Genomic DNA, 12,507 nt, shown 5'->3' on the forward strand with positions numbered 1-12,507 from the left:
CTCCTCAATTCCTTGTGTTCCTTCCATTTTTGCACGCTTCCTCTTCATTCTCTAAGCCATTCCTGCCCTATGAAGCCTGAAACACTTAACACACAGATCAAGGCATCGAATGGTGATAAGAGAGGATTAAGATTAGCTAAATTAAGACCAAAGAAGCATGTTTTCAATCATAGAACTAAACTAGGAAGGAATTGTAAAATCATGCAAATCATATGAATAAGTGGGTGAAAAGCTTGATAAAACTACTCAATTAAATACAATATAAACCATAAAATAGTGGTTTATCAGCTAGCCCCATGTTGCGCTTGAACCTTCACCGTATTCTGAACAGCCAGTGCCACTTGATGTCTCTGAATACTCGTCGTTTCCTTCATACGTCGATACCGGGCTTCTCCTACCGAAACGACCTTGTCCCGTAACCTCATTCTATTCATTTCCGCAATGGCCTTCATAGCTCCACCCTTTGTTGTATATCGGATGAAGGCAAAAATGTATATGCTCCCATTTTTTTGTTTTTTCGATAAATAAATATCACTTATACGTCCTGTCCAATTGAACAAGTGATACAGCTCCTTTTTCGATATATATTCAGAAAGATGTTCTATAAAAATAGAAAATGACTCAATTTTCAAACAATAGTACTCCTTTCTATTCCAAACCCTAAAATCTCTACTCAGGTGCCTCGTGCTACCCCTCCAGTGTTTCCCACCCCTCCTCTCTCTCTCTCATTTTCTCAAGTAATGAAGAACCATATATTAACATAAAATTGTTTTCCTGAAAACATGCAAAAAATTATCACTACCACCCCGTTTTCCTTTCTTTCCTTCTCCCTTTTTCTTTTTCATTAGTATTACATTTTCTTTTTCACCAAATTTTGAATAAAATACTAAAACTGGTCCCAAGTTTTTAATATAATGACAAAAATATTCTTCAATTTTATTAATAATAAAAATATTTTAAAATAAAAATATTTAATATTAAATATATATTTTTTAAATAATATTTTAAAAATTATATTTTGATATTTTTTTACAAGTATGTATCATGACTAAAAGAGCAAGACAAATTTAAAATTTAATAATTTTACGCTAAGTAAATTTTGTTTTACAATTTTTTTTAATAACTAAAATATTTTTAAAAATAAAAAAATCTATATATTAAACTTTAGTCTATTTTTTATATACTTTTTAAATCGTTATCAAAATATTTTTACAAAATTTTAGATAAAAATATATAAATAATTTAATAAATAAAAAATTCATATTTTCATTGTAAAAAATAATAATTTTTTGTTTATTCTTATCGTATTTTAAAAATTTGAAAAAAAAATATCGCATTCCATAATCTTTTAACTAAGAACATTTTAGAAAATCAAAGACGAAGTTTATTCACGAAATTTTCAAACAAATGTCACGCTACAATTCTCACAGGTCACCAGTCACCACAAAAAAAGAAACATACGAAAAACGAGGTAGCAAACTTTGCAAAGTGGTCCAGGATAAAGATGCAAGAAAATGATAAATAGATCTTTAATTTTTTAATTTATATATATTTAAATTTTTTATTTTTTTTTAAATATAGATAAATTAATTTTATTGTTTATTTGAGTATATCAGATTTAATAAAAAAATTAAATATAATTTTTATTGTACTAATTTAGTCGATATAAATATTTATATGGGAGAATTTTTAAAACTAAACAAATTAATTCTAAAAATTAATATAATCAAACTTTCAAAAAAAATTTAAATATATTTTTAAATTTTTATAAATATAAATATGCACAAATAAAAAAGTCAGAGAATAATTTATCTTTTTCTCTAATATATAGTAAAAGGAAATGGACCACCGTGTCCTTTGCTTATATTTCTGCCGAGCAGGCCGATGATAAAGTCTTTGTTTGAATTTTTTTAAAAAAAAATAGTTTTATTGAATTTTAAATGTATTTAAATAAATTCAAAAATAAGAAATTAAAACATTTAAAGTCAATAATATCTTACTTTAAAGAATAAGTAAATGCAAACAAAATAATTATATTCTTTGTCAAAAATATTCTTTAGTATAATAAATAATTACCATTTATTTCCTTAATCCTATTTTTCTTTTCAAATTCTAATTTTCTCTCCAAGTTTTAATTTTTGTCCTTCAAATTTTAGTTTCCGTCTACTTGTATATTTATATATTCTCTTAAGGTTTATTATACTCATCATCATTTTTATTTAGGATAAAAACAGTTTTTAAGACTACACTCTACTAATACCACACCTTGCTATTGATGTTTCTAATATGAGAAAGAAAAACAAATAGCTAGGAATTTCAACCAAATCAGTCAATTGATGACTATACTATTTGGAAGGAACTGGTAAATATACTGATTGATTTGGGTTGAAAGGAAAAAATTGCATAAGCCACCCCAATTAGATGTGTAGAAAGCTTAAGATCAGAGTGGAAAGATTACAAAAAAGCTTCTCAAACTCACTCAATCCATTCTAGAGGCCTGGGAGACCCCTACTTACATGAAATGCGCCAAAAATAGGTACGTTTTCTCTAGCTTAGTTTAATCAAACCCTTAGGTTGCGTATGATTTATGTATGGATTGAGACAGAGACCCAAAAAACATAAATATTAAAGATATAAATATAATAAGATACAAAAAATTTTTATTTTATTTGGTAATTATAAATTAAACAGAACAATAAATTATAAATATCAATATTATTTCTGTGAAAAAAATATCACTAAAATAGAGGGAATAATAAATAAAATGAGAATTAAAGAAAAAAAAGAGATAAAATTAAAAAATTTGTGTATTATAAGTTGTATCTTAGTGTCTCAAATTAAAAAAGAGACATAAAAAATATATATTTTATGTGCTCTTGTGTACCACAGTGTCTATAAAAAATGGTGAACATTCAAGTGAAGTCGTCTGCACGTAAAATTGATATCTGAGCGTCATTAGATGAAAATTTAGTCAAATCTGTCAAATCATCTAACGGCTCTCAGATATCAACTTCACGTAAAGTCAACTGCATTTCTACCATAAAAAATTTGTGTCTAATAAACCAAAAAACAAATATGTACCACCGTATCCATCAAGTGATGAAGATGTCCAACAAAACAAATGCTGCATTAAGTCATGATAGACATGGACGGAGCATAGTTAAGACAAGGGGAGCTATGACCCCCAAACTTTTGGTAAAAAAATTAGTAATACTTTTTCAAAAAATAAAAAATTAGTTCAGTTGACTCAAATACTTTGCTACGACTTAAAATACCAAAATTCAATCTTCATCTCTTACTTTTATTGCACAATAATTTTTTGTTTTAAATATTCAAAACATGTTAGATTTGGACTGAATTGAGTGTATTCGCATTTTGCAGCTCTCTATTCAATAAGCAACATTCCCTTTACCTTTGAGTTTAAATATAAAAAATTAGGTATTTTTTATTTATATAATTTAATATTATTTTATATTTTATTGTTTATTTAATTTAATTTTTTATATAATAAAAAATATTAAAATATTCAATAAGTATTGATATTATTGTATTTGTATAAATTGATAAAAAAGATTCAATAAATATTATAAATTTTAATATTTGTCATTCTAACTTTTTTTTTACATAATTTACAGGATATATATTCAAATTTTTATATAAAATAATCATGAAAAATCAAAAATTGATGCATTTTTTAAGAAGAAGGCTAATATTCAAAAACGAGAACATATAACTTTTACAATATCAGCACCTTTAGATAGTTCTTCTACTTAAATGAATCACAAAGAAAGTGAGATACAACCTCTAAAAGTTCAAAGAATTGCATCTGATGAGTTTGACCTTAATTCTTTAGAATGAGACCTTAAAAAACGACTTTAAATTTGACAATATTACCCAAATTAAAAAAATGAGCCTAGACGAACTTATCTTAAATAGAGTACATATCAAAAGCATCTTGATAATTATCTTCTATCTAACCCCAAAATTTTGTTTTGAGCTCACCCACTGATGATAGTCCCAATTCCAAACTTGGAAAGTTGCACACTGAAACAGTAACAACTAACGAGTTCCAACAGGGCTTTGGTAGCCAGTAGCCACAGGTAGTTGCGATGTCCATACCACCATACCAATGGGCAATGGATCGGAAATGTGTGGTTGTTGTTGATTTGATTATGGTAATGATGATAAGTGCAAGAACAAATCTGCTGGGTCTTATCAGAACAAATCTAAACGAGATATATTCCCTTTTTATTTGGAATCAATTAATTAGGTTGGTTAACTAAGGTTATTAACTAAAGTTCGTTAATTTGTGTTAATAAGGTTATTAATAAAAGGTTAAACAAACAACATAAACAATAAATGCATGGACATCAATAATACTAATGTTTATCTTAAGGAAGCAATTTTATTCATGATTTTCCATACATGAAAACAAAGTCTAAGGTGACTTTGCCTCATCATCACATACATTGCAATATGCAAGTTACACTGCATATGCAATTTATTATTTATTAAGGGAACTTAATTGCTTCAAGAACGACATTCTGTTACAGGGCAACGGCCTTGAGTTTTGTCGGTGCAACGGCACTGTGGAGGATTAGACCTTGTGCAAACGCAGGAGTTGCAAGACGCAGGGCAATGATCGAACGTGTCAACACAAACACACTCGAAATATGGTGGGGCCCTACGGTCGCATAGACAGCCATTGCAGCAAACATTGTCGTCTGAAGATGATGATGCTTCGCCAATATTGTTTATCACCTGTTTTTTAAGATACCAAATTTGTTTAAAAATATACGAATTTATGTGTTTTTATCCAAAAATACCATGCACACCTAATATCACTCTTATTATATATTTATATTTAAATATATATATTATTTAATTTATTTTTAATATATATTTTATATTCGATAACTGATTTTTAAGATACACGATTAATTTTTATCTTTCTGTCCTATCGTAGTTTGAGATTATGCTGAGATAAAAATTTGTAAAATTGTATTGTATTGTTTTTGTTACTATTAAAATTTTCTGGACATACGCTCACCTGTGAGAGCATCAAGCTTGGGTCAAGGCGGACAGCTTCAACGGTGGCTGAAAGTCCCACAAGGAAAAGCAACAGTGCTACCTTGGCAACCATCTTCTGTTCTTCAACTCCTAATTCAATCTCTTTCGCTGTGTATAACTCTTAAGGTTAGGACTCTGGTGAAGAGGAAAGAACAACTAGAGACTTAATTTATAATGAGTGATCATGTATTATTACGCACGTTTATATTTCTTTCATAAACTTTTTTATTTTTAATATTAAAAAATTGATAATAACTTAGAAAATATAAAAAAATTATTTTTTGTATTATAAAAGAAAGATAAATAAAGAAGCATGTAATCAGCAAAAAAAAATAATAAATAATCATACACTATTGGATGAAATCTCACATTATTAAAAACATCATTAATAACTACTTAATAGCTACAAATCACAGAAGTTGCTAACCCTAGCACTCCTTATAAATAAAAAATATGTGCATAAAAGATAATACAAATATTATTTGTTATTTCTCATTATAATTATTAAATTTGAATCTTTCTTTGGTTTTTGAAAATTATATATATTATTATGTATATATACTAAAAATGGTTTAGTAAAATTTATAATTTTAAGTTTGAAAATAAGATTAGTAAAATATCTTTACAGCAATAATGAAATGATACATTTCTTTTTTCTTAATAAAAAACTTACTTTATTGACCATCTAATAATATTATAAAAACTTTTATGAAAAAAAGAAAAAATGTTATATATATATATAAGTTAATTATTAAATTAATTATTATATATTATATAAAATATATATTATTTAATTTATTTTTAATATATATTTTATATTTTAATATATATTTTATATAAATAATTAATTTAATAATTAATTTTTTTATATATATAACATAATTGCATAAAAAGACCTTTTTTAATGATATAACTGTGGGATATATAAGTTCAAATGGATATTGTCATAAATTATTTTTAATATGGAAAGAGAAATAGTATTTTAGTGGAATATTGATATTTGAAGTATTTTATAGTCTTATAAATATTGTGCAACACGTTCGTGTAGTGCAACACACCTCCACATATTGATTAAGATGCTGTCATATGTCTAATATACTCTTTACATATTGATCAAAATACTGCCATGTGTCCAACACATTTTTTCATATGTTGACTTTCTACCTAAAAAATCTACTCATTTGTAGTTACACTAAATACTCACATTTTTTACAAAAATACATAATTTTTTCGTATAAAAAAAATTAGCCGGATATTGTCATATTGAAGAGATTTTTCTAATTTAAAGGCAATCACGTGTGTATGGAAAAGGACTGCTCTATCCTTATCAGCTTTAATTCTGCACGCGTGTCAGCTGTATCCTGTATGTGGTCACATGACTTTGTTGGATTCCATGCAAAGCACTAGAAGAAAACCAGTTTGGCCACATATGGTGATTAATAATTTAGGAGCGGAGTACCACCCTTAAATATTCTTTTTCTATGGTTTAGAATGAAACTGCTTTTACATTTTTTGTTTTCTACCCATAAAGATTTATATTTATAAAAACTGGAATTGCTCTTTTACCGTATGAAAATATATTATACTACGTTTATACTAAAATTACTAAAATCAACCGTTAATATAAAATATATATTAAAATATAAATATATATTAAAAATAAATTAAATAATATATATATTTATATACAAATATATTAATAATTAATTTTAATAATTAATTTTAGTGTATAAATAATTTATATATATTGTGATAAATCAAAAATTTAGCCTATTATACATATTATATACTTAGATCATTATGTTACGGTAAATTTTTAGAAGGTTAGATTTAACAGTGTTTGTATAGTTTTTTGGAGTGTTTGAGAATACTCTAGATGGTTCCGGAACGTTCTAGAATATCCTAGAAGGTTCCGGAATACTCTAGAAGGTTCTAGAAGACTCTGAAAGGTCATAGAGTATTCTAAAAGAGTATAGATGTATATAGAAGTATAAAGAGTGGTATGGAATAATCTAGAAACATTTAGAGAGTTGTGGTAGGATAGATATTTGTAAAGAAGGTTCTGGATGATTAATCTGGACCGTTGATTAGATTTAATCCTAACCATCCATTGAGGAGGTGGATGGCTATAAATAGGGGTGAGAGTTAGAGTTTGGGTGTGTGTGAATCATTTGTAACCACACTTGAGCAATAAAGTGTTCTTCCACCAAAGCTTCCTTTCTCTTGTGTTCTCTTGTATTCTTAGCTTTCTTGCTAAGTATTGAGGGTTAGGCTGACTTGGTCTTAGCTCAAGAGGTTGAGTAAGTCCGAGTGCCGGCACGGTAGCGTTGGAGTGTGTCCAAGGCCGTGACAATTTGGTATCCGAGCAAGGTTCGAGAGGGAGCACAAGTGGTTTGTGGGAATGGCTTCTAATATCACCATGGAGCATGTTGAGTCTCAAAGGGGAAGGGATGCTATTCCTTCTCAATGGGGAGGCAAGAAGGTACGTTCTTCAAGTGAGCCTAGAGGTAAGGACTCTAACTTCTTAGAAGAAAGAGTTTCTATGTTGGAAAATATTCTATCTTCTATGGATGAGCGGTTCCAAAGGATAGAACATGACAAGGAGACCCTCGAGACTCACGTGTTAGGAGAACTAGATGCTTTCAAAGAAAGCATGCTCCAAATCGAAGAGAAGCTTGAGAATTCCTTGAAGTTATTTGAGGAAGTTCGAGTTTGGTTCGAGGAGGCGAAATCTCGACCAACCATTATAAGGGAGACGACAAAGATTGATCTCCCCAAGCCAAAGGAGTTCAAGGGTGTAAGGGACGCTCGCGAGGTGGAGAACTTCCTATGGCAAATGGAGAGGTACTTCGAAGGCCAAAGGGTGGTCGAAGAAGCAATAAAGGTACGCACTGCAGCTCTCTACCTTTCTGATAATGCTACTTTGTGGTGGAGGAGAAAGTGCGTAGATATGGAAAAGGGTACTTGCAACATAGCCACATGGGAAGATTTCAAAAGGGAATTGAAAAGACAATTCTTCCCTGAGAATGTGGTTTATGAAGCAAGGAAAAAGTTGAGGGAGTTGAAGCACAAGAGTACGATTAGCGACTACGTAAAGGAGTTTACTACTCTCACGCTTCAAATCCCCAACTTAGCATCAGAGGACGCATTGTTCTTCTTCATTGATGGACTCCAATCTTGGGCAAAGCAAGAACTACAAAGAAGAAATGTTAAGGATGTCGATGAGGCCATCGTGGTAGCCGAATCACTCACTGAGTATCATAGGGGAGACTCTAAACCCAAGTCTTCCTTCAAGCCTAGTTTTGCTAAAGGTGGGGGAGACAAGGGGAAGAGTTTCTCAACCAAGAAGGAAGGAAAATACTCTTCAAAGAAAGAGTACGAAGAAAAGAATAAGGCTTTCGTGCCCAAAGGAGGATGCTTCGTGTGCAAGGGACCACACCAAATGAAGGATTGTCCCAAGCTAGGGACTTTGGCATCTATCGCTGAGGAACGAGAAGTTCAAACTCAAGTAACTGAGTGTGTTGGATCTATCCAACACATAAATGCTGTGAAGGCCAAAGAGGCAAGCACTGCAGAAAAGAAAGGCTTGATGTATGTCAAAGCCTTTATCAATGAAAAACCCGTCATGGCTATGATCGACACTGGTGCTACACACAACTTCATCACGCCTGATGAAGCAAAGAGGCTTGGGTTAAAGATCACCGAAAAGAATGGCTGGTTCAAACCCGTGAATACCAAGGGGGAACCCCTTAAGGGAGTAGCAAAAGGGGTTGAGATGAATCTTGGTTCTTGGAAGGGCCTTGTGGATTTCTCAGTAGCACCCATGGACGATTTTAAAATAGTCATCGGACTCGATTTGCAAAGGAAAGCAAATATAATACCTATGCCATACTACGACGTAGTATGCGTCATGGAGAAAGGGTCTCCATGCATGGTCCCTACAGTCTCTAAAGTTGGCGGACCACCGATACTGTCTGCCATGCAACTCAAGAAAGGTTTCAAGAAGGAGGAGATGATGTCTTTGACTTTACTACAAGAGGAGTCAACAGCCAAAGGAGAAGATGTTCCCTATAAAATCAAGGAAGTCCTTGAAGAAAATAAGGATGTGATACCTTTCGAGTTGCCAAAGCAGTTACCACCTAGAAGAAAGATGGATGACAACATTGAATTGGAGTTAGGAGTGAAACCGCCTATCTCAAAACCATACAGGATGGGGGCCATTTCTATGGTTGAAGGAGATATTGTGCATACCATCAAGGAAGGGTTGCATCACGATCCACTAGCCAAGAAGTTGGTGGAGTTGGCTAGAGAAGGTAAGACCAAAAGATTTTGGTTAGAAAACGACCTTCTCTACACAAAAGGGAGAAGATTATACGTTCCTAAGTGGGAAAATCTGAGAAGGAAGTTGGTAAGAGAATGCCACGACACCAAGTGGGCTGGTCACCAAGGTCAGCGAAGGACCTTGGCACTCATTGAATCTTCTTATTATTGGCCTCAAATGAGAGATGAAGTAGAGAGCTATGTGAAGACTTGTCTTGTGTGCCAACAAGACAAGATTGAAAATAAGACACCAAGTGGGTTGTTGGAACCTCTACCTCCATCAGAGCGACCGTGGGAAAGTGTATCTCTAGATTTCATCTCTGCCTTACCGAAGTCCGAGGGGTTTGGATCTATTCTTGTGGTAGTTGATCGATTTTCGAAGTATGCTACCTTTATACCCGCCCCTACTGACTACACTGCAGAGGAGGCAGCACGACTATTCTTCAAGAATGTGGTGAAATATTGGGGATTGCCTAAGAGCATCATTAGTAATCGAGATCCACGCTTCACAGGACGACTATGGACAGAGCTGTTCAAACTCCTTGGGTCGGAGCTTCATTTTTCAACAAGCTTCCATCCTCAAACCGATGGGCAGACTGAGAGAGTGAATGCCTTACTCGAGTGTTACTTGAGGCATTTTGTAAGCGCTAATTAGAAAGATTGGACAAAACTCCTCGACATTGCTCAGTTCTCATATAATTTGCAAAGGAGTGAGTCTACAGGTAAGAGTCCGTTCGAGATTGTAACTGGACAACAACCGCTTACACCTCACTCTCTTCCTTCCCCTTACTCAGGGAAGAGCCCTGGAGCTTATCATATGATTAAGTCTTGGGAAGAACAAGCAGATGTCACTCGTTCTTACCTTGACAAAGCTGCAAAGAGGATGAAGAAATGGGCTGATAAGAAGAGGAGGCATGCAAGCTATCAAGTGGGAGACAAGGTAATGATTAAACTTCTTCCACAACAATTCAAAGCCTTTCGCAAGGTTCATAAGGGCTTAATTCGCAAATACGAAGGGCCATTTGAGATCATTGGACGTGTTGGGGAGGTTGCTTACAAAGTACAACTCCCTCCCTCTATGAAGATCCACCCGGTCTTCCATGTGAGTATGCTTAAACCATATCATGAAGACCAAGATGAACCGAGTAGAGGTGACTCGAGTCGTGCTCCGCCTGTGGTGATTAGATCCTTTGATAAAGAAATCGAAGAGATCTTAGCTAATCGCGTCGTGCGACGAAGAGGAGTACCACCAAGTATCCAATACTTGATCAAGTGGAAAGGACTTCCGATAACTGAAGCTAGTTGGGAAGCTCGTGAAGATCTGTGGCAATTCCAAGAACACCTAGAGCGCTATCATGAACAGAACGCGACGAGAACGTCTGCGCATTAGGTGGGGGAGAATGTCACGGTAAATTTTTAGAAGGTTAGATTTAACAGTGTTTGTATAGTTTTCTGGAGTGTTTGAGAATACTCTAGATGGTTCCGGAACGTTCTAGAATGTCCTAGAAGGTTCCGGAATACTCTAGAAGGTTCTAGAAGACTCTGGAAGGTCATAGAGTATTCTAAAAGAGTATAGATGTATATAGAAGTATAAAGAGTGGTATGGAATAATCTAGAAACATTTAGAGAGTTGTGGTAGGATAGATATTTGTAAAGAAGGTTCTGGATGATTAATCTGGACCGTTGATTAGATTTAATCCTAACCATCCATTGAGGAGGTGGATGGCTAAAAATAGGGGTGAGAGTTAGAGTTTGGGTGTGTGTGAATCATTTGTAACCACACTTGAGCAATAAAGTGTTTTTCCACCAAAGCTTCCTTTCTCTTGTGTTCTCTTGTATTCTTAGCTTTCTTGCTAAGTATTGAGGGTTAGGCTGACTTGGTCTTAGTTCAAGAGGTTGAGTAAGTCCGAGTGCCGACACGGTAGCGTTGGAGTGTGTCCAAGGCCGTGACAATTAACTCCCTAACACTATCCATTGGATAATAAACATTTGTCTATCTATTTCGTTCGTTCATTGAACTATCAAGTAGCAGTATAAATTAACATAACACACGCATCCTAATATGGAACAAAACCTAAGATAAGATAAAATTAAAAAAAAAAATTCTCTGCTTCAATTTAATTTCTTCATAAAATAGTTGAGAATAATTTATCCCACAGAACTGGTATGACACCCCTAAAACACATGCTCATCAAAACAAAAAATCAACATATCAGGACAACAAACATAACTTGCACAAGTTTCATGCACTCAACTATCAAGTGCGCTACACAACAACTAAATTCACCATAATGTAATGATGACGCCCACAAGAGGAAAGAAGTTGAGCACGGCAACAACCTGACCCGCAAGATCGATAATGGCTATATATATATATATATATATATATATATATATAAAATTTTATAATTAAAATACGTTACAGGTTACTTTTTACTATAACTAAAATTAAATCTTTTTTTTACATTAATGAACTCTTTCCTTTTTTTTTATTTCTTTCGATCTTTTATTTATTCTACTTTTTTATGTATTATTATTAATAATTAATTATAAATCTTACAATCAAAATATATAACATAATATTCTCTAATTTTAATTAAAATTAAAAATAAAATATTAAAATTAAAATTAAAATTTAATTATATTATGTAACTAATTTAATAACAAATATATTACATGATATTTTTTATTAAAATTAAAATAAAATACTCTTTTTTAAATTATATATATATATATATATATATATATATATATATATATATATATATATATATATATATATATATATGAGACATAAGTTAAGGTGTTAAGAGACTAGAAACAGAAGAGAAAGTTGATTGAAAACAAATTCGACGAGAATTAACATGGCAAGGATCAAGAGATCCACAATAAAATGAACAATAATGTTTGAAAAAAAAAATCAATCAAAACAGCCACGATTAATAAATGATATATTAGACAAATTTAAGTTGTTATTTTTTTATCTGTCTAATATTACCAAAAAATAATAAGAACCGAAAAATAAAAATTATAATCAGTAAACCTTTCAGTGAACACTCATAATTAACTAATTCTTTTTAATTATGAAACTAATTAACTACAATTCAATGTATATTA

General features: G+C 31.9%; 1 protein-coding gene across 1 annotated transcript; it reads right to left on the reverse strand.

Annotated features, from left to right (window-relative positions):
* Positions 1-4,385: 4,385 nt before the first annotated feature.
* LOC112711089 (Bowman-Birk type proteinase inhibitor A-II-like) lies at positions 4,386-5,437 on the reverse strand. Its single transcript, XM_025763635.2, has 2 exons — positions 5,051-5,437; positions 4,386-4,761 (listed from the first exon to the last, which is right to left on the reverse strand). The coding sequence occupies exons 1-2, from the start codon at positions 5,141-5,143 to the stop codon at positions 4,531-4,533; spliced, it is 324 nt and encodes a 107-aa protein (XP_025619420.1). The 5' UTR covers positions 5,144-5,437; the 3' UTR covers positions 4,386-4,530.
* Positions 5,438-12,507: the final 7,070 nt, after the last annotated feature.

The sequence above is a fragment of the Arachis hypogaea genome, chromosome 9, assembly GCF_003086295.3.
Source record: "Arachis hypogaea cultivar Tifrunner chromosome 9, arahy.Tifrunner.gnm2.J5K5, whole genome shotgun sequence".
In the NCBI taxonomy this organism is placed as follows: Eukaryota; Viridiplantae; Streptophyta; class Magnoliopsida; order Fabales; family Fabaceae; genus Arachis; species Arachis hypogaea.

What these genes read in the sequence shown, in the direction of transcription:
- LOC112711089 (XM_025763635.2), bottom strand. Translation starts at nt 5,143, where the DNA reads ATGGTTGCCAAGGTAGCACTGTTGCTTTTCCTTGTGGGACTTTCAGCC. An exon ending in CAAGCTTGATGCTCTCACAG is followed by an intron (nt 4,762 to 5,050) that starts GTGAGCGTATGT and finishes CTTAAAAAACAG; the next exon opens with GTGATAAACAATATTGGCGA.